We start from the raw sequence: 27,251 nt of genomic DNA on the forward strand, positions 1-27,251 counted from the left end.
GATGCAGACTGAGGACATCATCTACTGAGGCCTCTAGAGGATCCAGCAGATCTTGGCAGAAGATGTCCTCTATCTGACTAACATTGATAGAGAGTAGCGAGGGATCAGTAGTGTATCTGGCCATGTATGGGAACATGGCCAGATGCACTACCAATCCCTCACGGCTCTCTATCAATGTTAGAATGGTTAGGGGTGGGCTACTGTAGTAAAGCAGGGAGTCCTGAGGGTGGTGATAGGTGAACCCGTAGTCAAATTCCACATGTGAAACTCTTATCCTACCCTCTACAGTAAATGATCTCAGCCATAATATGCTCCTGGAGAAAACTGGCTTATTCTACATAATGACAGAGCCTGCTCTGCTTGCCTTCAATATGTGCAAAACGCAAAGCTTCATTTTAAAACAATTACACTACAAACATGTGACTGGACAGAAAGCCTTGCAAACATAAAACCCTGATTTCCGGAGTCCACATGGGGCTGGAATAATTTTGCTCCTGGCCCCAATCAATAGCCTCTCTCCATGTCTTTCAGGTTTAATCCTCTAGCTCAGAAGAGTCCAGCAGATCCTCCAAATTCTAATATAAAAGAATAAAGATACTGCAGCAGTACAAGAGAAAAGTTCAGGTTTCAATGGAAAAATAAACAAACAAGCAAACCCTGTTATGGGCTTTTTATGAGGTCTGGTCTGCTACAGGAAAGACAAAGCTGAAAAGAAAATAGTAGGATAACTAAACATTGCTGTTATAAGAAGCTTTATCTTGTCAGTTTTAAAAATTAATTAAAGCCAACCCTGAACGCTCTTTGTTGTGGCTTCCTTTATGTTCATGACTTCAATATTTTGTAAGTAATCCTCAAGTTACTTTCACAGTCATGAAATCAGCCCCAGGCTACTCTAACACAGGGGTGAGCCAACATAAATTTGGAGTCAGAAGAATTCTGCAATTGCATAGCAAAATCAAAATAAGAAGTGATCCATTGTGTAAAAACATTTTACAGAGTCCCAATTTTCCACTTGTTCACTCTTTAACTTATGAGATTATATTATCTGCATTCTGTAAATAACTGACAAACACAGCTAAGACTCGGGCTGCAACCACACTGCAGAAATAATCGATTTTGACACCACTTTAACTATAGTTTTGTGAGGTATTTAGACTTCTCTGTCAGAGAGCTCTGGAGCCACAGCCAGCTACAGTTCCCAGAATTCTACTGCATTTGAGCCATTATAATTAAAGTGGTGACAAACTGGATTTTTTTGCAGTGTCGATGTAGCTTATGTTACTGAAGTTCATCTCACTACAAGACATGGGGCTGCATCCAATATCCAGTGTATGGCCTTCAAGAGCAGAGCTTTCCCATCTTCTTCTTCCCGTTCCTATAGCCCTCCAGCACAGATTTGGAGCAGTGGGAAAGGTGGTGGAGAAGGGGGAATACTTCCCTGGCCGATGCCACATCACAGCCAACAGACACAACTGGATTGCACCCATACTCTTCAGTGTATCACTGACAACATCCTTATCATCTCATATGCACAAACAATTTTAGGATGATGCCTCTCATCTGACTTCAGTTCAGCCAACCTGGATCACAACACAAAATACAGTACTCGACAGACAGGAGAGGCCATAAACATGTGCCGTGAGTGACTGTGCCAGTGTTTCTCCCACCTGACCCAGGAATGACCTAGTCAGGTGGGCCTCATTCCACTGAAAGGAGGTTACATAATGCAAGGAGTCATGAATGTTTATAACCAAGTATTCCAAGCTGCACTGTATCTTGAATTGACTAGACTCACAGAACAATGTCTTTCCTTTAATCTTTGTTGTTGTACTCTTTAATCTTCACCATGTGACCAGGAGAGTCATAACACACTACAGCAAAACACAGAAAGTAATCGCAGATCTGCCCAACCAGCAGAAACACATTATACACTTGCTGCTAGACTATAACATCCAAACTTCAAAATGGTTTGAATGTTGGAGTTGATTTTAATGCTCTCCCAACAAAATAAATATATCTTCCTTCACTGAAAAATTTGGTATGCAAATACCAATTTAGTGACCTCCTTTTCTTCTTATCAAGGAGTCCAGTGCATTGTTGAGGATATATGGTAGATACACTTTCTATAGGAGATTAAAACATACATGTCATTAGACTGCAGTAGTATGAGCTGTCCTTTGAGTGGATCCTTTACTCTGTTGGCATATGGTGTAATAATTAAGTTGTACCAGGAGACACAACTTAACTGTGAGTCAAAAAAGGAATCAACAGGCTCTTGCTTTGTGCTTATTTTTGTGTCAATCCCAATAGGCAGGGATTGGAGGCAGCCAAGTGGGGTGCGTCACTGCAAAGGGCACAGGAGACCAATTATGCCCCTCCAACTTCCATGGGCCACATCTACCACAAAATTGGCTGCAATGCTCCTCTGTACATGAATAAACCAAAACCAGAAGTGGCTGTCAGTTTGGGGGAATATTCTTCCATGGCTTGGGGAAGTTTCTTCTGTTTACAGCCTGACATGGTGATTTGCTGTTTTGGGGGAATCTCAAAAGGATGCAAAATACACTCCAAAGCTTGTAGTTTACTCACCTTTGGTCTAAAGGAAAGGCAGCACCAATTCCTTGAATGTTATGCAAATTAGGTCCAACCTATTCTTTACCATCTCCTGTGACAATATAAACATGAGGAGATTCATGTTCAGTGTTTTCTCTTATCTAGAAAGATCTCGCTGTATCTAATTAAATCATTCTATGCATACAGTATATTCCATGTGAAAAGACCAGCTTTAGCCCTAGTCAGCTTTATGTGCAACCTTCCCACTTATTTTTACTTTTTTTAAAGAAATACTTTCAAATCCTAAAGTGGCCCACTAGCCATTGCCCCACACTAACTTTAAATAAGCCTCATGTGGAAGATAAACAAGCACTAATGCTAGGTCCAGTTAAAACTAAGTATAACTACTGTATTTTAATAGAGCAAGAACCAATCACACTATGTGCCTCCTAATCATCTTGATATCAAGAATCATACAAATCACAGTAAACCAAGACCTCAGTGCCATTCAAACATAAGTGACACAGACAAGTAAGCATCAGTAAGAGGAAATAGTAATGTTGGGTCAAAACCATTCTTTATTTTGGAAATATTTGTCTTCAAATGTTACTTCTCTCTTGCTGAAGGGAGTTAATTGCTTCCAATTATATTTCTCCAGGATGAGAGGCAAATGGCCAGGATATAGCACTGCTCAGATTAGCAAGCATCCTCCCTGGACTGCAATTAGGGGTTCACAGAACCAATTGTCTTTTCCACAGCAAGAAAACTAATGGCTTAACACCCTTATAATATATCTATATATAGATATACATTAAAAAAACCAGAAAGAAGCCTGTATGTACATGATTTGCAGCATTAATTAAAAAACATTACTTCTCGATGTCTTGGGAAATATAACTAAACAACTTTACACTACAAAAGCTCAGTGAGAAATGTGTTTACAAGGATATGAAGTGATACATGAGTCTACAATGGGTTTGCTTAAAGAAAGGATAAGGGAACATATCCCTTCTGAACTACAGTGCTAAGCTTAAATCCAATCACAAATCCCAGCTAGAGTAGACCCAAATAATTAGTTATGGAATGGTTAATCTGCTGTTGTGTGCCTTCAAGTCACTTCTGACTTCTGGCCACCCTTACACAGACCTATCATGGGATTTTTTGGGGCACGATTTGTTCAGAGGGAGTTTGCCGGTGCCTTCCCCTGAGAGAATGTGACTTGCTCAAGGTCACCCACTTAATTTCCATGGCTAAATGGGGATTTGAACTCTGGTTTCTAGAGTCATATTTCAATGCTCAAACTAATACACCATGCTCTCTGTCTGAATGGTTAATATTTATATAAATTCCACTGATTTTGTTGCCCTACTCAAGTTGGGACCAGCAGTTGTATTTAGCGACTAGTGACAGATGAGTCTTCCAGTGCTATCATTCTAACATGAATCATGATACATATTAGCTGAAGATACATCAAAAAGCAGCAGGGGTGATCAAGCGAGGCTTTCCAGATGTTTTCTGCCTACAGCTACCATCATCCCTAGCAAGTTCTGAGATATTATGGGAGCCATAGTCTAAAAACATCTAGTGACCATAGCTGCCCACTGGTCCTTAACAGCATATCTTAATTGTCTTCTAACATTTTCCAAAATAGACACTGGAGTTTATCACACGGGACGGATCCCATGCGGAAACTGGATTTAAACAAAAACAAAAAAGCACTGGCCAGGACAGAGTTCCAAGAAGTTACTTCAGTTCCCAGAATCCCCCAGCCAGCTCAGAGCCCATTTCTCTGCTCAATATTGTCAGTGATGTCCAGACATGCCCTGGTGCTCTACACTTTCAGACAGTGGTGCTCCTAGCTATAGGCACTCAACTTTTTAAAGCAAAGGAGGTGCTCTACCTCTCAGCTATAAACCAATCCATTCCCTCTGCCCGTCTACTGTGGGTCAGTGGAGGGGACAAGGCAGCTTCAACAAAGAACAGTCAGCCTGTTTACTGATCTACAATTGTCAAGTTCCTTGTGGGAAATCAAAGCAGGTAAACTGTTATCAGAACAATTTACTGGCAGATACACATTCCCGACATATTCAAAGAGTGCCGAAGCAAATGTTTTGAAGTGCCAATGCGAAGCTCTAAAGAAAGAATGGGCAAAGTACAGTCCATGAATGGCCATCAAATCCAACTCTTGGAGCCCACCAAGTCCACAAGGACTAAATTGTTTCTCTCTGCACAGTTGTCCATTATACTCTGAAGATAAAGCTACTCTAGTTACCATTTGTAATGATGCTTCTGAGTGCAACGCAAGAGGACAACTCCAAGCTCTCTAAATCCAGTGCCTCCTCCCAAATTAGGTGCTTTTCTTGGTCATACTGGCTGACAATGATGGGATTTGTAGTCCTAACATATCTGAATGGCACCACAAGTTAGACTTTTTACCTGCCTTCCATAAATAAATCCTCATCTTCTTCTGATTAGAAGCCCAATCAGAACCTGGGCTTCTTCAGCGCAAGCCAGCTGATCCTCTCAGGCATTGGCAGCTGGTAGTCTCCATGACAGTGGAGCAGAGAACCCACTCTGGGTTTTAGTCTAAGTATCAAAATAGCTATCCATGTTGCTGAACTCTTTCCTCAGAATAGGTTCAGCACCTGGGACAGCTTCTTTAGGCTTGAAGCTAATATTTGGAGTGGATTCACCACCCCACTAACATAGGAAGATGCCCCAGTGCTCTTCTGTCTCTATTGGCTTCCCTTTCCACCTAATGGACACAGACTGGCTCTGACTGGGTGGGCAAGAAGTGCCAGGCTACCAAGGAGTAAAGCAGCAGCCACACACAAAGATCCGCACAAAACCCACATTCCACACAATAATATATTCTACATCTTCCAACATGGGAGTCCTCTGCCACCATGAAATATTTTTCAGAACTCAGGCTCTTTGGACATTTACAACAGTAATCAGCATCAGATCCACTCTTCTCATCTGGATGGCCAGTTTTTTTCTTGACATACAGAGAAGAAAAGATTCCCTGCTATTCACAAACCCCAAACCGTGCATTTTAGACAGACACACACACAGAGAGAGAGAAAAAGAGAGAGAGAGAGAAAAAGAGAGAGAGAGAGATATTAGGTTGCAATTGCTGGAAAAGGCAGGTTTAAAATGCCAAGGTAAAACCATTTTGTTAGCCAGCCTGAGCAACTGCTGTCCTCTCTGCTTTTCTGGGGAAAGGGCTGGACCAACACAAGGTGATCTCTACATAAGGAAACACAACCTCCCTCCCTTGAAAAACAGAAGAAGGCTGTTCTTCCAGCAAGACCACCAAAATCTAGTGGATCTGGGTGGAGGAGGGTTTCAGAGGAGAAAGGGGGCATTTGAAAGAAAGGCAGTCATGATGATGATGTGGACTGGCCAGTTGCAATAGGATCGGTGAGGGGGTTGGCAGAGAGGGGGGTTAGGCTGCAGAAATGCCAACCCTAGCCAGAGGGATCCCCTCCAAGGCTTCCCTCTCCCTCCCTCATCATCCCAATAGATAGAGAAAGATGGTATAGATATAAATATAAATATAGATATAGATATCTTTGGCCTTCTGGACTTTTCAACTGACCTGGCAGGCAACCTGCCTGGTACAGAAAACCCTACAGAGATGCAGCAATTTGCCTCCAGCATGCAAAACCAAGGGGGCATCTTTGATGCCAACCCCTAAGGAATGGGCAGCGAGCAGAAGAGGAAGAGGGGAGGAGAGGAAGCCCTCCCAAATGGGGACTCCCCCTCCTTCCCTCCCTCCCCAGGCTGAGCTTCCCTCCCCCTCCCCAACCATCCCTGGCATCAGCAGGAAAAGTGGGTCAGGCAGATCTCTGAAGGAGGGAGGAGGAGGAGGAGAAGTCTCCATCTGGGGTGGGGAAAACATGCCTCTCCCCCTTCCTTTAGAAAAGAACAAGCCCCCTGCCTAGAGCCGGGTCTCCTCCATGCCCCCTTCCCCACACCCAGAAAGCGAGGGTCCCTTGGGCATCAGCCCTTCAGCATCAGGGGTCTGTCTGGCTAACGGTCTCTACAGAAAGAGAAGGCGGGGGCTCTGGGTGCAGGTTGGAGGAGGAGGAGGAGGAGGAGGGATGGAGAAGCTTGGAAGGCCATCTCCCCAAACATCAAAATATGTGGGTTTGGGGAAGGGGGCTTATCCCACTTGGCTGCCTCAGGCTTCTCTTCTCCAGCCCACCTTGGACCAAGCAATGGCTTCTGAAACCCAAACAGCCGCTTTGGACATTTAAAAAAAGCCACCCAAATCAAAGGCACCTAGCCCAACTTTAGGCAGAGTTTAATCCTTATAGCCCCCCCCCCCAACAGATATTGGCACCTCTGTGGTTAGAAAAGTGACCCTTCTCCCCAGGTTAATCCCTGGCGACTGGGGGGGGGGGGTCTGTCAGGGCAAGTGCTGAGGAAAAGGGGGCTGAAAAGGACAGGTCTCCTCAAAATAAAGCCAGGATGGCCATGGCAGCATCCTTTTTCCCTTCCCTGCCACGCCTCCCAAAGCAAGGGCTCCAGAGGCAGCCAAGGCAAGGCTTTCCTCCCTGGTTCCCAATGCTTTCCTCCCCGGAGGGTGCTCTGGGTCCCCCCAAGCCCCCTCCAGAGGGCCCTTCCCTCCCTCCCTCCGAGGGCGATGGAGGAGGACATGGAGGACCTGCCAGGGAAATGGGGGGGAGGGGGGTTTCTCAACTAAGAGCCCAAAGACGGAGCCACACGCCTCTTGGTCCTGCTCAGAATGGAGGACATTTGGGGATTCCTTCCTTACGGGAGGCAGGAACGTAAGACATGGCTCTGCTCACCCTGAATGGAGGAGCCCTTCAAGACAGAAGGACAACCCACAAGACCCTCCTCTCCCGAGGGGAGGACTTCCCGGGTTCCCTCTGGACAGAAGGCAGAAACATCAGGCATGTCCTGGGAAAACCAGGAGGACCCCCACCTCTGACCCCTTGAATGGAGGACCTCCAGGGGGAAATGTAGGACATGTCCACACAAGACCCACACAAGACCCTCCTGTCCCTAGCACCCCCTGGCTCTGGCTCCTGCTGAGAAGGGCAGGTCGCCCTGAATGGAGGACCTCCAAGGAAGAAAGCCCCCCCAGGCCCCCCCCGGCCCTGCCTGCCGTTCCTCTCCGTCGGAGGAGGCAAGGCGGCGGACTTACGGACGGGCTCCTGCTTGGGGTCCATCCCTCGGAGGGCGCCCTGGAGGCCTCCGACCCGCCCCTGAAGGGCCCGGAGGCGCCGGTGGGTGCCGTGGAGCTCGGCCTCCAGCTCCTGGAAGAGGGCGCCGGCATGGCGGGCCACGTCCGAGAGCTGCCGCAGCACCCGCGAGAGCGCCGCGTTGCTCCCCCAGGACAGCTCCCGGCAGCCCGGGCCACAGGGGGACTGCGCCTGGCTCTCCGGCCCCGAGGCTGATGCTGCTGCCTCCTCCTCCTCCTCCTCGTCGTCCTGGTCCTGGTCCTGCTCCTGCTGCCGGCCTGCCTTCTCTGCTGGGGGCCCCTCTCCCTGCTGAGGGGGGGCCCCTGGGGGGCCCCTGGGGGGACTCTGGGGGCCCTCGTCCAGCAGGGAGGCCAGGGGCTGGGGCCGGCAGAGCCACTGGGGCTCCACGATCCTCTTGGCGAAAGGCATGGCCACGCGAGGAGGAGGAGGAGGAGGAGGAGAAGGGCCCCAAGGAAGCAGAGCAGAGCCCCACGCCTCTCTCCTCCTTCTTCTTCTTCTTCTTCCTCGCCTCCTCTTGACTCAAGGCAAAGGCTGGGCAGCGGGGCTCACTCGCCAGCCTTCATGGCCCCTCAGCATCACCCGCCCAGCCTTCCTCCTCCTCCTCCTCCTCCTCTTGCTGCCCCCTTCTTCCCGCGCTCTTCTGCCAGCCACTCCAGCCTCCTTCTCTCCGCAGCTCCGGCTCTCATCAGCGCCACAGAAGAGAGAGGGAGGGAAGGAAGGATGGGGGGCTACTTCGAGGGCATTGCTGCTGCTGCTGCTGCTGCTGCTGCTGCTGCTTCCGAAACCGAAGGGGACGCCTTGAAAACCCGGAGCAAGGAACCAGGAAAGCAGGCGGCAGAGAGAGCGAGAGAGACTCCGCAGCCCCACCTGCTGGCCGCGAGGGACACTGCAGGCTCCCCCAGAAACATTTGGAGCATCTCTAAGCAGCATGGGGTTTATAGTAAGTGGGGGTTGTAAAGGGGTTTTTTGGTCATGTCCTCCATTTTTCTGAAGGCTCTACATTCAGGGTGACCGACCGTCCTCCTTTTCCAGGACATGTCCCTATATTTCCACCTTCTGCCCAGGAGGGGTTCCAAAAGGTCCCCCATTTGGAACATGAAGCCTGAATTTATATTAAATGTATTGAGCTTTTATTTGGCCATGCCCTACACTTTTCTTGGATACCAAAAGTTCCTCCATTTTGAACATGATGAAGAATGCCCTGCATTTTTCTTGAATGTCCTACATTCAGGGTGAGCAGATGTCCTCCTTTTCCAGGAGGAAATTTCAACCTACATTTCAACCTACTGCCCAGGAGGAATTCCAAAAAGTCCCCCATTTTGAGCATCACTAAGAAGCAGGCATTTACATTTATGAGTGTCTTTAGCTCTTTATTGTCTCATGCCCTACTTTTTCTTGAAGGTTCTATATTTTGCAGTGCCTTGTCCTCCTTTGCAGATGTCCTAACCTCAAAGGAGGACAAGGGACTGCAAAATGTAGGACATTCGAGAAAAATGTGGGACATGACACAATAAAAGCTAAAAAACACTAATATAAATTGTAAATTCCTGCTTCTTAGTCGCCTAACTCTCTCACCCCATCAGTCCCTGGCTTCTTTTACAAAGGAAAAGGAAGGACTTCTTTTGTGTGGCTCATGGAATTTCACTGTGTCCTTGTATTTAATGGGACTTGAGCATCTACAGATTTTGATATCCACAGAGGGCCCCGGAACCAATATCCAGTGCGTACCAAGGACCTAGTCTAATAATAAGCTTTGCTAGCCCATGGAAAGAGTCCAAGGAGAGAGCCATTCTAGCCTCTCTAGGGAGGAAGTTCCAAAGTCCAGGGACAGATACCAAGATGGCTCTATCTTGTGTTCCCACCAACCACACCTGCAAAGGTCATGACATGAACGAAAGGCCTCTCCTGCAGATCTCAGGGGCAGACAGGCTCACAAATTGACATTTAATTTAATGAATGTGTATGAAAACTTAAATCCTGCATTTCCTGTTCATTTTATCCCATTTAAGGTGACTAACAGCATTTTCTTCTTTCAAAAAAAAAACACACACTTACAAGTGTTGCAATCAAATTACAGTAAATATGGATTAATAATACAACGTTACAGAGCTGCTAATAAAACTCACAAAGCAAATGCCTGCCTGAACAGGAAGGTCATACCGTGAAACAGTCAAAGAGGATGTCAGCCCAGCCTTTCCTGTCAAAGATGGTGCCGCCACTGCACATTTTTCAAGTCTGGACATCAAACCAGAAATGGGTTGTAAAGCTAATAAGTTAATTTTTTATTATGAGTAGCTAAACTACATGAAGGATGCTGGGGGAGAGTTAATACAACATACTACTAGTCTCAGCCATAGCCCATTTCAGGTGACATGTTCAACTGACACTGAGTCACAATTCACAAGTTCAGCTTGGCAGCTGCTTCAGCCCAGCATCCAGGGCAAGATCTCGGTTTGCTTATTCCATGGGTTGTCTTGGGAGCACTGACAGTCAGAGTAAAATATCATTGTTCCAAAGACTTGAAAAGAGACTGAGAGGTTGTGTACATGTGTTATATGTGTGTGTGTGTGTTTTATTTTCATTAAAAGTGTGTGTGTGTGTGTGTACACTAAAAAGCATATAAAGTACAAAGAACCTTTAAATAGTGGTCATTGTAGATTCAGCTGCACAATCTAATACAAAATTACTTGGAAGTTCCAGTGGAGTTGAAGATTTGCATTGTTTGTATCTAACACACTTAAGGCTTGAATTACCAACAAGAAAAAGAAGTGGAGACTATTCAGGTCCATCACTGACAATGAAGTCAAGTTCTAGGCAAACTACCTTCAAACTAAAGGGAGTGGACACAATAAAATGTATGTTCCTGCCCCTGTGTCAAAATCAGCCACGGGAAGCCTCCACCTTATACATGACCTGACTCTGTAAGGAAGCTTTGGCCTTGAGTATTGAAGAGCTGAGTAGGGCTGCTGGTGGTGTCTCATTCATAGGGTCACTATAAGTCAAAGCTAACTTGACAGTACATACTTGACAGGCCATAATAATAACAAGAAGGGAAGACTACAAAAGTAGCCTTCTATTAGAAGTGACATTCTCTTCAATATAATTTGGGCTGCATTCGCTCTGCAGAAATACTCTAGTTTCATACCACTTTAACTGCCATGTCTCAATGCTAGGGAATTCTGGGAACTATAGTATGTTGTGGCACCAGAATTCCATAGCATTGAACCATGGCAGTTAAAGTGGAGTATTTCTGCAGTGCAGGTGTCACCTAGGACTCCCAAGTAAAGAGCTTTTTATTCTCAACAGCCTTTAAAAGCCAGTTTTATTGGTTTTCTTTTCAGGTTGGGTACTCTATATTACTCATAAGGCACCAAGCTTTGTCTGATCTTGGAAGCTAAGCAGGATCGACCCTGGTTAGTACTTGGATGGGAGACCACCAATTAACACCAGTTGCTGTAGCCTATAGTTCAGATATAGTTGAACCACCTCTGAGGATTCCTTGCTGAAGAAAAACCTATGATGTTCATGAGATTGCCAAAGTCGACTGGCAACTTGAAGGCACACATACACACATGCTCTGTAGTTGTGGGTAATATCTTCCCATGTTGCTGCAGCTGTTATGTGGCTTCAAGTTGACTCTGACTTACGGTGACCCTATTGAGAGGGGGTTTGCCATTGCCTTCCCATTAGACTGAGGCTGCATCCACACTGCAGAAATGATCCAGGTTGACCCCACTTTAACTGTCATGGTGCAATAACTGTAATTTTGCAAGGCATTTAGCCTTCTCTGTCAGAGATCTCTGGTGCCACAATAAACTACAGTTCCCAGTATTCCATAGAATTGAGCCATAGTATTTAAAGTAGAGTCCAACTGTATTATTTATGAAGTGTGGATGCAGCCTGAGAGAGTGTGGCTTCCACAGGGTCACTCAAGAGTTTATCAGACAAGGAAAACTGGAAGTATAATCCAATGGCAATCCGAACACAATCATGGGGTTTAACGTTATTGCGTGATAGACTAACACATGCAATTTCAGGCAATATTTTGGGCAATGGGAAATCACTTCAAATGCAATTCAAATTCACTTAAATTTGCTCGACTAGCGAATTCGCGTGAAATGCGTTTTGGCCCTGCTTTCTTTTCATTCGAAATTAAGTGAAACTCCTCCCATGTGATAAACTCCTCAGTGGGTTTCCATGGCTGAACAGGGATTCAAATCCTGGTCTCCCTGAGTCTTTGTTCAACACTCAAATCGCTACACCCTGCTAGCCCTGTGTTACTGCATGCATCTGTCTTAATCTGTAAGTCACTCTTGGCATTCTGATGCATTCAAATAAAAACATATATCAAGGGAGACCAATGTTTGTGAAGCACTTTGTAGATTGCTAGTGCAATATTGATGAGCAACAGTAAATGGATGCCAAGAATTACCTTGGAAAGCTCTTTGCCACTGAACCCTCTGGAATCTGTTGCCCATAAAGAAACAGTAGTTTATACCCAATTACAAGTCTCCATCTGAAGAAGTCCCATGGAATCAATGAGACTTATGTAAGTATTGACTTACATTCAGCAACTGCTTCATTGGGTGTACTCTAGTTGGGGCTAGCAATTGGACTGAGGCCAACATTTGAGAGCTACAACTCAAAATGAATAATTTAGTAGATTTAGCACAGTGTAAGAATTATAAATGGTGTCTTTTGACATAAGATATCAGGCATGCAGAAGATGAAATACTTATTGAAGCCCCTCCTGTTGATGTTTTCCAGCAAAGTTTACATAGTTTGCAGGCATGGCATATCTTTGTAATGGACAAGGTGCTCAATGACACTGTTTCTTGCTTGTCTTTTAGTTACAGTTCATAGATCAGTTAAGCCAGAGGAATAGCAACACTGATGACTAACTAGTCTAACTATAAACCAGAAAAAGTCCTTTAGATATAGCTGAACTGCAACTCCCATCAGTCTGAACTACTACAGCTGGTGCAGAAGTATAATGGTAGTTACAGGTCAAAACATCTGTCGGAATAACTTTCCTATCCCTAGGCTGCATGAAAGGAGGGCAAGAATGAAAAAGAAATATCCCATTTCTGCAATATTTTTTGTCACCTCTGTCCATTGCAACTTGCTAACCAAAACAGTAGCCTCCTTAGGGAATACATGCATTCCCCAAATCTAAACACAATCATTCAGACAAGCACCTGGAAAAACATATAATGCTTGTTTGGCTTACACTGCAGCATTTTCCCTAAAAAACTTTATCATCCTAATTATATGTACTTTGTTTCATATTTGTATCATTTAGGTGACATGCGATCCACCTTGGAACTGACAAAATAAATAGTTTGCTTCCTTGCACATGTTCATTGCCTTTTCTTGGAAGGTCAGCAAGTAAAAGAGATACAAACCATTTGGACTCTTAGGACTGGAAAAAAATTGGAAAGAATATTTAAAGTAAGAATGTTCCAAAATGGAATGGCTTTGTAAATGTTTGTTTCTTTCCTAGCATTCATTTCTGTAGTGAACTATTTAGTGAACAACAGCTATTTCATTTGGTAGCTACCTATTGCTCTCTTTTCTTCTAAGGCCCAATACAGACAGGCACAAAGTGCTGGCTTGTTGGCAGAATCATGGCAGAGCGTCTCCCCCCCCCCTTGCACCATGACACTGCACACCATTCTAGATGGGGCGCAGCATCATGGTGCGACCCTGGTGCTGCGTCTAGGTGATGCAGCGCCAAAAGGGCATCACAAAGCCGCACCACCATGGCTGTGGCATCTTTTAGAGGGCCCAAAAAGGAGCTGCATTTTTTGGTTCCTTTCTCCATCCTCCAGAGGCCGGATCAGGGCTGCAGTAAAGGGCTGGCTGCATGCCGCCCCTTAGTCTCCAAAGTAGACCTCCTCTAAACATTCTGGAAAACAGCTCCAATACTTTCTGACTACTGATCATTGTAACTGGGGCTAGTGGAAGTTGTAGTTCTAAACATTTGGAGGGAGGTGGTTCTGACTCATCCCTTAGGCTTTGCATTTGCATGCACGTTGTCCATCTCTAACTTTAGCTACTTTTCACATTTAATTTAGCCACTCTAATTTAGAAGGTAGTTCATTGTGCCTCCATTTGCCTCTATATCTTACTACCCGAAGTAAGATACTATATCTCTATCAAGTTTAGCTTATCCAGATATGAACTCAGATTTCCCAACAGATTGGTTCCAGCTCCAAAGGTAAACTAAACAAAAAACAAAACAAATATTATAAATATACATAAGAAGTTCCAGTCATTAAATGTGGAGCCATTCTACTGCCACTTATCTTTATGTGACTGGTTTGGTCCCCTTCTTCCACACACAGCATGTTGACTGAGCGCCTAGTACATCTTACTGGTTAATCTCAAAATGAATAGATTTACTGAATCCATTGTTGAATGGAGAGTCAACACTTCTGTAAATTCCACAGAAACAATGGGTCTACTCTAGCTGAGACTGACAGAGTGTAGGCCCATATGAATGAACTTTGATATCTCTATGTCACTGATTGATTGGAAACTTGCATCCCTTTGATGTTATTGGACTACAACTCCTAGCACACTTCAACATTGGTTATGTTGGCTAGAGATGCTGGGAGTTGTAGTCCAACAACATATGGAAGGCCACACATCCCCTCCATCTGTAAACAGTCACATTGGTCTTCTTTTTCACCCTGCCTCTTATTCTATTTTATACTTATGTCTCCATTGATTGCCTTCCACTTCTTTGGTACAGTATCTTGTTTCTACTGCACCTAACACCCATTTCTTTAATGCAGCCTGCCCCTGGGCAAAGTTTGCAGCTCTTTTATCCTTTCAGTCCCTTTGGCTCTTTTTCTGGTCAAAATAGCAGTTTGCTTTTTCTGGAAGCTTCTTGGAGCAGCAACTCACTGTTTAATTGAACTGTTCTTTTTTAAACAAACAAACAAACAAAACCTGAAAATCATAACTGGTAACTTGAGGAATTTTGAGGTTGTGTGGGTTTTTTTGGTGTGAGTTCTTTGTATTTGTTAGTGTGGTGTATTATTGTTTATTGTTTTAATTTTGAAGGGGGCTGCCAACCAGACAGTTGGCCCCTGGACCTTTGCCAGTTGCCCACCTCTGTCTCAAAAGTGCATAAGGGAGAAATTTGAACAGGTGGAGCTGCTCCTATCACAGGGAGAAGTTGGATTTAACAAAAATGGCTTCCTTTTGTGTAATGAGTAAAAACATCAGAGCTTAAATTATTTTCTTCATCCAAAGCTAAAACAATGAGGCTCAATCCAAGAATAGGTAATATAAAAAGGCTGCAAAACATGTACTGTTTGTTGAGAAAACTACGCAGGCTTTTATAATCCTTATCTTCAAGAGAATCCTTTGAAAGTAGGTCATTATTATTTCAATTTTTCAGACGCAGAATTAAAACTGGGAGTCTTGCACAAGGCCAGCGCTTTTCCAGCTGAGCAGCAACTTGAAACAAGCCTCCCCTCAAGGCCACAGCCAGGCCCCAAAGCCACCTCAGTTTTCCAAACTGATGGAGGTGAAGTATCCTTTTTAAAATTATTTTCTTTCTTTCCTTTCCAGTGCAGTTTTCAATATAGTACAAGTAACATTCAGAAATACAGAAGCAACATTGCTGAAAGAATTCATTGCTTTAAGGCACATCCTCGCATCTCTATTTTTCTACTTCAGTCTTCCTCAGGAGAATCCTTGCGTGCAGAATAGATGATGAAATTGTTTATTGGAAGTGTCAAGCCAGGGCTGCTATTTCACAGGTGATTAGAATCTGTATGCTCAGAATTGCACTTTCACACAGATTTCCTATATTTTAGTATGCATCAGCCACATCCTGCAAACCTGGCTGTTAATTCCTATACAACCCGAATATGCAAATACCTGCAGGTTTCCTTTTTGTGTGTTTTAATCTAGCTCTTCCTTTATTTGCATTCCCTCCCCCATGATCACCAAACAGGAAGCAGTAGCTGATCACCAAATGGCTGCCTGTGATTTCTTCCCTTGGCATGCATTGCAGTTTTGGTCTTCTGGAATTATGCATAGCTTCTATCAGGTTTCCAAAATGCTTCTAAATACAATAGTTTATTTACCTAAAACATTTGTGTCCTGCTCTTCTACCAAAAAATAAAATAAAATACAAGTCTAAAAGCTAACTACTGCTCTCAAGCTTATAGTCTAAAACGACATGGTATAAAAGGGAAAAGAGGTGGGGAGGGCAAAGCAAAATAAGAAAACTGAAAGAGGATTCTGACAATGACTGGCCATGGGAATTGCTGCTTTGTTTCTCACAATCAGCTGGAATGGAAATAGTTTAAGGCAGGAGAAGCTCCAAACTTATAGTCTCTCAGTTGAGCCCATGGAGTGGACCTGCTTCCTGTTGCTACCCATTCTTCATCCTGGTGGAATGGCTGCTAGATGATTGTTTTGGAGAGCTAATGCCTGATGGAAGTTTCATGGTGGCCCTGTTTTTCTTCTTGGCCCTTGCCATAGCTGTATAGAATGGCTATTGGATGACAAATACATATGATGACAATTACAGGCCCTTACATCTGTCTGCAGAACCATCATATGAGAAGATTATAACCATCTTCATCATCATCATTTAGGGCTCTTCACACTGTGAGCCAGCAAGGTTTAGTGATTCGAGTGCTGACCTAGGACTTTAGGAGACCAGGCTTCAGGACCTCACTCAGTCATGGAAATCCACTGGATGGCCTTGGGTATGTCACACTCTTTCATCACCAGATGAAGGCAATGGCAAACCCTTTCTGAACAAATCTTGTCAAGTGAACTTTGTGATAGTTTTGCCTTAGATTCGCTATAAGTCAGCAATAACTTGAAGACAAGCAACAACTCTTCACACTGTACTAAAAAACCCAAAAACCTTCTCAAAGCCCATGATTTTTAAAAATGGTAAACAAGGCTAATCTTCCCTGTTCTTCTACCCCGTGAATGTGATAACACTTTGCACTGCCCTTCTAAGCGGAGCAGGTTGATACAGATTGTAAGGTAGTATGCTATTTCCGAAGCTTTTCTGGCACACTCTAGCCAGGGAGGGAAGTGTCAAGGTAGAGTTGATTTATCTACTGCTGCAGCTTATTCTTTAATTCTCCCACTGTGTCTAGGCGGGTATTGAGTGGCAGTGGCACATGAATCTGGAGACTCTGTTATCACCAAGATCTAGACTTTAGATGTAACAGACTGAAGAGTAGCTTAACTTTATTCTTTCACTGTCCTTGGAATTTCCCATTTTGAATCTTCTACTGCTTGCCATAATTGTTAGATTTTTATGTATACTGAGTTTTCTATAGGTATAACAGGGATAACCGGTGAAGGAGGACCTCTGCCTCATCTTAGCCATTTTGTATAGCTATCCAAGGAGGTTAAGGTTGCTCTGATAGTTTGTGAGTATGTTAATGTTGTAGGAGCTGTGAATATCCTCTGTGGAAAAGAGTGTATACTATCCCATAAGACACCTTAAATATAGGTTTCCCAGCATGGCCATGAAACCTACTCGGTGACACATTCTCAGCCTCGGGGGAAGGCAGTGGCAAACCTTCTCTGAACAAATATATTGCCTAGAAAAACCCATGGTGGGATTGCTGTAAATTGGAAATTACTTGAAGATACAACAACAAAAGAAAGGTGGCCAATATATTTAAAGAGTCAAGGAGTAGTGTTGTTTGACTGCAGCTCTTGTCTTCCCTTTCCAGTGCCCATGCTAGTTAGGGGATTCTGGAAGCTGTAATCCAGAAAAGAAACTTTTCCAATATCAGGGTCTAGCAAAGTCTCAAGGCCACAAATTGCTCACCCTTGAAATTAAAAGGTATCCACCATGTTTCACAGGGTCAGGAAAACCTAATGTGAAAGACAGGTAATGTGAATAATCCATGCTTTGTTTGACCCTTTAAAATGACTGCTATAGAATCTTAATAAATAGTGGCAACTCATGGGATAAGAAGAGAGCTCCCTAAAACACCTTTGTTAACAGAAATATTATTCAGTTTTAACTGAATGTCAATGTCAAATGAAAAACAACAACAATTTTCTCAGATACGAGGGCAAGCATAAATAGTTACGAATACCATTAGTGTTTTCAAAATGCTTTACGTGCATGCAATCTGATAATGTGATTATCATTTCAAAGGCAAACCTGATTTATAGGAGCATAATTAGTCATTGGCTCACAAAGAACGTAGATGATGAGAATGTAAACTTCAATTATACCTTGAGGTTTGTGTAAGAATGTTGCAGAAAGATGTTTAGCCTTGGTATGTTACTATTCTTGTTACCTTTTCCTTATGGCTATATTTTAGTCAGTTTTACTAAGCTACGGCCTAATGAGATCTGGTGGTTGTATTTATACCAAGCAGGCAAAACGTATCCTGTTTATGGTTAAGGCAATACAGTACATTAAATTCAGAGTTATGACTTCAGATCTCAAGTGGTGACTCTGTCTGCTGGCAAGAGAAAAACCCTCTCATGTTATGTAATTATGGCTTAAAGCTGCAATAATGAAGAAGCTACGCAGGCTGGAGCCTGTTTGCTGTTGTCTGGAGGCTTTCACAGCAAGCTTGTGGTTGTGGTCACATGAAGTTTGAAAGAATTGGCTCACCAGTCAAAACAGCAGGCCAGATTGTATATACCATTCACTCTGTTCCAAGTGGGGAGAGCCGCGTTGTTGGGCAAATATTCAGACAGGAGATTATAGTGATGGCTTGGGATTTAGAGTGTGATCAATAAGGGTATTTCCTTCCTTCTTTGTTGCTCCACTGTATTTGAAAGCCTTTTACTTTGCTGCCAGATATCTGTGTTACGAAGATATCTGTGCCTGGTTTGACTGTCTGCTGCCTTCTCATGGGACCACCATGTTGAGTTTCATAGAACATCATTGCTTAGGTCAGCAGAAAATTTCTTACTGCCTAAAATGGATTCGGAGACTAATATGAATGGAATTTAGTATTTCATCAGCACTTGTGGTGGGTTAATATATTTTATCACAACTGAAAATTGTAGGGTAGCATACAGGGCACAGAACAGGCTGTGTAACCATTGGCCTATCAACTTCTGCCACATGAAGCATCTAATGGTGAGGCCAGCCTTGACTGTAGCTGCCTAGAAGAAAGTACAGTACCTTGTTCATCCTTGGAGGGATACCAGATGAGGGTATTGTCATGCTCTGATGGTCTCTGTACATGAGATATTGTATTGTTTTCTGGCAATACATACATTATTTTCCTCAATTTGTTCATCTTCATTTCCCAACAGTAAATGTTATTTTTTCATGCCACAATAAACACAACAATTTCATGGAATCATAGAGTTAGAATAGACCACAAGGGCCAACCCCCTGCCATGCAGGAATAAACAATCAATGCACTCCTGAAAATGGCCATCCAACCTCTGCTTTAAAACCTCCAAAGGAGACATGGATACATTCTGAGGCAGTGTATTCCACTGTCAAACAGCTCTTACCATCAGGAAGTTTTTCCTAATGTTCAGGTGGAATCTCTTTTCTTGTAGCTTAAATCCATTGCTCTGTGTCCCTAGTCTGTGGAGCAGCAGAAAACAAACTTGCTCCTTCTTCAATATGACATCCTTTCAAATATTTAAACATGGCTTGGCTATGATATCACCTCTTAACCTTCTCTTTTTTAGGCTAAATACACCTAGCTCCCTAAGCTGCTCTTCTTAGGGTACAGTTGGCAGACCATTTTATTTCAAATAAAATGATTTGTAGTGCTGTTCTTTGGTGTGCTTTCTCCACTGCACACATGAAGTGAGGGCAACATGTATGATGCTGTTTGCCATAACAAGGTGAAGAAGAGTGTTTCCCTCTTTCACCAGGCTTTCCTCCTATTCAGCATTATATTTCTGATGATGGCTGATGGCTCCCATGTCAGGGGGTGGTGAATCCTCTCTAGGTTTTGATGTAGCCTTTAAAGGAGCTCTCCAAGGTTTTGAACTCTATTTCTGTAAAACCAATAAAATCCTGGAATGGATTCATCAAGGGTCATCACTTGGGGGGTGGGGGGGTGGAAGAGCTGTGGACCACATCAGGTGACATTCTAAGGGGGGGGGGGTAACATCATTGCTCTCCAAACATCTGCCTTTGGGAAGAAATAGGCTATGGTGTTCACCTGCATCCCTTTAACATGCTGAAGAGATGGTACAAGTGGGATGAGACTCAGTGGGAAGATAAAGAAGAGGCCTCAGGTTTATTTTTTATTTTAAAATTTATTTTTTTTAAAAAAATGTGAAATATGTTTCAATTTTTTCTTAAAATTGTAGCTAACCAAATTTTCACTTTAACCACACAAAACTATGTATTTGTAAATACATTTAGGCTGTACATATGATACTGCAATTTAAAGTATAATTTTAATTTTTGCTGTTTTTTTTCAAAGTCACAACTATTGCCATTATATTCAGTGATATATGGGAATTATGATTTCAGAGTAACATTTGTTCTGTACGGTGTGGTATGGGAGGAGGTCAGTGGGGGGTGACACCATGAGTTACTTCACCGGGTGATGCCAACCCTAGTGATGTCACTGGATACACTGCCCCAATGATATAAGAGCCACCAACTACCATTGTAATGGCCCAAGAGAAACAATTTACTCCAATGTACTTAAGTGAGGCAAGGGTAGGATGACATGTATTTAGTTTACTGCTACAGCTGCCATTCCACCATGATGTTGTCCTTCTTGAGTAGATTGGAGTAAGTTGAATTTAATAAAGAGTGAAAGAGAGAGAAATTGTAATCCTTTGTGATGGGGGGAGATAATGTGAGGAATCTTAAATACAGGTGTATGATGTAAATAAAAATATCTATTTTAACTATGTACAGCTGTTTATATACACCTATAACATGTACAAAGGTCATGATATGATAACCATGGTGGTCCAGTCACACATTTTGGCTGCTAAGTGATGAATGTTTGTGTGTGACCAGCCCCCAGGCATTCCAATGGTGCTAGGTTGTATGCCAATATAAAGACTTCAAAATGGCACAGAAAGAATTTTAAACACACTCAGTGCTGCCATTAATAGCCAATGAAACTCAGACAGAAAAGTTATACTCCAGAAAAGTACAGAAGTTTGATAGTTTTTGAAAAAATGATGGTGAAGCATGAGAAATTCACCAGGCTACTGGTATCGGGACTACCATGTGTTGTAATTCTAAGTTTGGAAAAATTATGAAGATAATTTTTGAATGTGTCCCTTGTGGTTTCTTCTGCAAAAAATGAAAACCCACATACTCCACAGAGTACTTAAATACTCTGAGGAGTACTAAATGCCCTAAAGGCTCCAGGTCCCATCTGATCTCAGAAGCTAAGCAGAGTCAGCCCTAGTTATTACTTGGATGGAGACCACCAAAGAATATCAGCTGCCATAGGCTATATTTAAGAGGGAGAACTGGCAAAATCATCTTTGAATATTCCTTTCCTAATAAAATCCTATGAAATTCATGGGGTCACCATACATTGACAGGTGACTTAAAAGTGCACATGTATGCATGCATTCAATTATGATTTTAAATACAGAGTCATTTAACAAAAGTTAATTGCATTAATATCTATAGCTACCTAAAGTCAGACCTGGCCTGTAGAGTAAGCTGAGGGAGCTGCACAGGCTTGTCAGGCCTTCCAGAGAAGAACATTGAACTCATCTCACAGCCAGATTTTCAGCAAGATAAATCAATTCAGGTCTGTCATAATGCTAATTTTTCTGCCTCGGAGACAGCAATCTAAATACCCTGCTGCAACTGGATGACTCATGACAAGAACATTAATATAAATACACAAACAAAATTAAATTTTGTTGAAAACTCAGTGATATTGTTCATGTATGACTACACTAAGCTTGACAGCATTGTGTAGTAGTTTTGAGTGTTGGGGTCTCTGAGACTCTGAGAGGTCAGGGTTTGAATCCCCACTCAACCTTGAGCAAATCACACTCTCTCATCCTCAGAGGAAGGCAATGACAAACAAATCTTGTCAAGACAATGCCGAGATAGGTTCACTTTAGGGACATCATAAGCCATAAATGACCAGAAGGCATACAACCACAAATTTTATTAGCACACTTTTAGCACAGTGCTGGGCTTTAACCCTAGTCTTCTCTGGTTGCCTCTCTATGTTTCAGCAGTTTCCATTACCTTCTTTTAGCATGGCTGACGAGAAATGGTAGTTTTGTTTTCCACTGGTTTTTGCAGTTGTACTCCTTTCAAAGCCTCTGGCTATATTCTTTCTTTCAGCAAGTTATCATTTCTCCTTTTCCTCCTATCCCTGAAGAAATGTTTCCCTCCCAAGGCTTGCTAACTGAACTGCCACCCATTCACCTGTAGGCTACATATTCCAGTTATGAGACAACTGAGCAAGTCCATGCCTGTCATATCCCATCCTGTTCAGTTAAGAGGAAGTCAAATATTGCTTTCCCTTGCTGCACCTTAAATCCCAGTTGCCTTACACTGACAGTCTCCCACCAAGATTTCCTTTTAAACCTTGAGATACCCAAAACTGTATCCTGCTGTTTCCTTGGAAACCAACTGCTGGAAGTCAGCTAAGTAGAAGGAGATGCTTCCAAAGGTTTGAAACACAGAAGGGAAGTTCTTTGAACCTCAGTGAGCAGGAGAAAGAAAGAAAATTGCAATTTTTGCAACAGAAAGTAAAACTGATCTATGATGCACTGTTCTACTTTCAGGTTTGGTGCCAAAGGTCAGTCTTACTAAAATTTGTAATTTTTATGATACTTTTAAATTTTAAAAATCTATTGTCTATATATATCTGCATGAGCTGAATCCTGTTAGAAATTGGGCTGATGACCCCGTTCTTTTGTTACAAAGGTACAAACTTATTTTTAACCCCGGGGGGGGGGGGGGGGGGGGAATCTGTATTACAGATGGCCCTCCATCATGGATTCTTAACCCACAGATTCATGCATATATGGCTTTCTCAGCCTTTTAAAGCAGAACCAACCAAAAGTATTCATAGTTTATTAGGGCTGAGTTCATCACTCTAAAACAAATACTCCCCATCTCTCCTACACACACATTTTAAGATAATGATTTTCCCATATATAAATTTATACAGATAAAGGAATAAATTAACAATTCAATCAACTTGGTTTTATACCATGATTAACTAAGATGTATCTACTTGCTTGGCAGTTGTGATGCACAACTAATTCATTCTTTACAGATTGGCATCAGATGATAATGAATGAAGGCTTGTAGCAGATTTAAGCAGGAGAGTGAAGGTGAAGCGATAGCATCTTGCTGCAGTGTTCTGTCTTCTGGTTGAAAAGAGTGACATTGGTCTCTGTTGTCTTTCCTTGCTTTAAAGGGCACTGAGGAAACCAAGGAAAGGAAATGAGAGTAAATGATGGTCAGGATTCGGGTGGTTATCATGCATCTGCCTTCTACTGTCTATTTGGAAAATTGTTATTGATTTTACTTTGCTCTTATTGTATACATTTTTCCTCAAATAAATATAAACAAGTGAAATGGGGATTTTTTTTAAAACAGAGGACAGATTTAGGATGACTTTCTTCTTTGCGACTGACAAGATTGCAAAAAGAAGCTATACTTCTTAATCTTAAATAATTGCCAGAAAAGCAGCTTTTGCTGCATATGAGCTGCATTGTAACGAATAAACTGGTTTAGGAACTAGTAGCTGTACAAAAAGATTTAAATGGAACGGTGTCAGTGTTTATATTTGGTTCTGGCACATGCAATATGGTATCCTTTAGCACATATGTACGAAGTTTAGTACACTGCTAGCTAAAATGGTTTCTTTACTGTCATATGCTGATATGAGAGATCCATGAAATCCTTCTTAGAGTTAGTAACCTTTGGATGCTTATATTTACTAATTCCTAGTTTATATGTTTGCTGACCCTGTATTTTTGGTTTTCCACATCCACTCGCTTCCTGAATAAGTCTAATCTGCAGCCAGAAAAAATTACTATAAATGTTTTGAAAGAATATTAAGGTTACTTATTTCTCTGTTAGTCCTTGTGTGTGTTTGATCGGTATGGGACTGGCTGTTGCTTGGCTTCTGCCTTGCCAGTTTGGTCACTATGCTTGAGAGATCCACAGTTATCTCACATATTTCTTAATAATCCTTGCCACCATTTTTACCAGACATTCCTGTAAGAAGCAGAAACTTTTAGTTTGAGAATTTGTTTGCTTTGCTTTGAAACTGACAAAGCTAGGATTTTGTTTTTGTTTTTATTGTATTAATGTTAGCTACCCTGACCACCATTTTGCCTGAGAGGTGGATATGAATTTAGTAAGAAATAAATTAGATACAAAGGAAGTGATAGAATATATCATTATTACTTCAGACTGCAAGTGGGGTGGATCATCACAGGTGATATGTCCCATGTTTGATGCTCCTGTGTAAACAATATAATTAAACCACTGCAAAACAAGCCTATGATAGACCAGGCTGACCTTTGTCTCTATATGGCAGAGTTGCTGTTTTTATATAGGTGTGTATTCAGTAATGATATTCATGCTGAGGCCTGAAATAGCACATGCTTAGATCATGTGGTAACTATTAAAGCCCTGAATAACAATTGTGAAACACACAGAAGAGATCATTTGAACACTTAGTGAGGGCAAACAACACTCTAAGTTTTGTATATTAAATGAATTTATTTATTAACAATGTACATATTTTGGCTTGGGAAAATATACTGTCTTATATTGGCTAGAATTCTACATCATCTACTTAGTTACATAAAATTCTCCTGGCTCGATCACCACAAACCTACTACATCAGGAAACCTTCGAACTGGGTGAAGGAATTTGTTTAGCTGGCAATGACAGTGTGAGGAGGAGTATGTAGAGAGATCCTGAAGTAGCAAGTCCAGTTTTAATGATGGTTGATTGTGAACAAAGACATAGCCATTGGATATCCAAATGAGATGGCACGACCAGTTTGGCCTTGGAAAATAGCCTACAGATGGGGAGTATATCCCCCCCTCCCAGATTGGATCAGATGGTGTTGAAATGTATGTAGTGAGCCAGGACGCCATTGTCCCTGTTCAGTCCATTGCTGAGGGACTGTAGTTTATGGATGAATTCCAATTCTGCTGTTTCTTTTTCCAATCTACCTTTGTAGTTATTTTTGTTGTTGTTGTTCAGGGATCATTCTTCTGATGTCTGACATGGAATGCCCAGGGAGACTGAAATGTTATGCCACCAGTTTTTGTGTATTCCCATTCCTAATGTCCGATTTATATCCATTTATGCTCTGGTGCAGAGACTGGCATGTTTGCCTGATGCAGAGTGCTGGTGGGTATTGATGATATAGCATGGCATAATCACATTGGAGAATGAGCACATGAAGGTCAAGGCCCCCCTAATATTGTGGGTGATGCCATTAGGATTTGTGATGACATTTCCTGAGAGAATGTGTACGCAGAGTTGGCATCTTGGTTTGTGGCAAGGCTTATGTCCCCATCTGTGTTATGTGTCTTTCTGTGGGTGAGTACCTGTTTGAGATTTGGAGGCTGTCTGTAGGCGCATTATTGTCCAGAATGGGTTGTAGTTCATTGATGATGCACCTGAGTGGTCCCAGTGTGAGGAGGGGTTTTCTACCACCATCCTCCCAGCAGCTAGTGAGATTGCAATGAGGTTGCTATAGAGGTTCTGTTTCTGATTGTGAAACCCTTGCTGGCTAGTGAGAGGTGTCAGAAATGTCATCTTCCTGCACCCTGATTACCAACTGGATGGACCTTGTTTACCTGATCTGGCAACTCCCTGGCAAAGTAAGTTTGGGGAGGCATTTTTAGTCATGCCAATAGTCTCATGATTGTATCCTTAGTTTTCACAAACATGGATGTGTTACAGATCCACAGCTTGAGGTTATGCATTCATAACTGCTATATTGAATTCCAGCTGCTGTTTTTTTAACTTTATATACTGGTACTATATACATATTGTCAAAATTGAGATTAAGAACGAGTATGGTATAGTGGTTAGAAAATGGGACTTATACCTGACAGATTCAGATTTTAGTCCACACTGGGTAACCATTTTCTCTCTGAGTGACCTACCTCACAGGTCTGCTGTGAAAACCAAGTGGTTAGAACAGACTTATATATTGCCTTGAACTCATTGGGGGGAAAACAGGATGTGAAGATAACTACTAATAGACAAACATTTTGATTGCTAGTAAGTATTACAGTATTGGAGTTACCCAGGACAGTAATTTGCACTTTGAATCTTTATAAAGGTGCTCCTACACAGAGATTATCTAATATCATCATGTTAATTGATCAAAACATGGCAAAACTATTTGACTTTTTCTTACAATAATATAGACTTAATTAATGAATGAAAATAAAATTATATTTGAATAACAAGTATACCACCCTCTCCCCCAGAAATGTAATACGGAATACATTAGTGCATTAAGCAAAAACAGGAGAAGGCTTGACATTGTGCACTGGGTAAGTCTGCACATAATTACACTTTATGGTTAATAACTAGTTGATTTTGTAGCAGGAATAATGGACTGGGAAAGAATACAGACCCTTTAAAACTTTATTCCTTTCCTACAGGAAAACTCCCAAATAGTAAAAAGACATGAAAGTCATACATAGAAAGTACCATAACAGATTATTTTCTAAGACTGCAATCCTAGATCCTTATGCCTGGGAGTAAGCTACACTGTACTCAATTGTGCCTTTTTCTGAAGAGACATGTACTAGATTACACTGGATAGGCAAACTAACATGGGCATATATGTTTTCCAGTGCAGTAGGATTTACTTTTGGTATTTTACACAGGTATCTTTCTGACATTATGTATGTTTTTCATGGAAATGTTTTTTGACTGATAAGAAAAGCTAGTCTATGTACCCATTTAACAGCTGTTTTTAATGCTCAAATTAAAATTCATGTGTGATGCATAGAATTCTTTTTTGCTCATTTGTTGTGGTTAATGCAGTACTAAATGTTATACTCTGGACACTGTGTTGCCACTGAGATCAGTGTTTCTTTGTCAAGATCTCCTCTTGAAACATGTTACTCAAAGCCATGACATCACAGTGTTGAACACTGCCCTTCATGCCCACCCCCCATTTCCATGTTATTCATTTCCGTTATAAGGGGAAGGAGGGAGAGCAAATCACAATCAGATGTCACAATATAAGACTAGTGATCATAAGACTTTGTTGTATGGGCTCCAGTGAAAATATGGAAGCTGTCCGAAGATGCTAACCTAACACTGAAGAGTTGTAGGTTGGAAGGAGACAAAATGAGAGCATTACCCTTCAATAGGAATTCTGGCCCACAAATGAAATTTTCCTTCAGTCCCCAAATTTCCAGTACTGTAAAGAGTGAGATATTGAAGACCAATTACACCTGGAATTCTTATATTTAATAATAATAATAATAATAATAATAATAATAATAATAATAATAATAATA

General features: G+C 42.2%; 2 protein-coding genes across 3 annotated transcripts in view; one reads left to right on the top strand and one right to left on the bottom strand.

The window, feature by feature from the left end:
- NHS (NHS actin remodeling regulator) overlaps positions 1 to 8,447 on the bottom strand; it is a 299,178-nt gene extending 290,731 nt beyond the window's left edge. Inside the window, exon 1 of one of the 2 annotated variants that reach the window (XM_042456409.1) lies at positions 7,730 to 8,447. In XM_042456409.1, the coding sequence (XP_042312343.1) occupies positions 7,730 to 8,195 (466 nt within the window). In that variant the 5' untranslated portion in view covers positions 8,196 to 8,447. The remainder of the gene's footprint in view (positions 1 to 7,729) is intronic. The other variant, XM_042456410.1, reaches the window with a different exon arrangement.
- Positions 8,349 to 27,251, top strand: part of LOC121924888 (protein enabled homolog) — a 31,592-nt gene continuing 12,689 nt past the window's right edge. The window contains exons 1-2 of the mRNA XM_042456417.1: positions 8,349 to 8,727; positions 15,199 to 15,327. Of these exons, the coding sequence (XP_042312351.1) occupies positions 8,349 to 8,727; positions 15,199 to 15,327 (508 nt within the window). The remainder of the gene's footprint in view (positions 8,728 to 15,198; positions 15,328 to 27,251) is intronic.

Source organism: Sceloporus undulatus, chromosome 3 (assembly GCF_019175285.1).
Source record: "Sceloporus undulatus isolate JIND9_A2432 ecotype Alabama chromosome 3, SceUnd_v1.1, whole genome shotgun sequence".
Lineage (NCBI taxonomy): Eukaryota > Metazoa > Chordata > Lepidosauria > Squamata > Phrynosomatidae > Sceloporus > Sceloporus undulatus.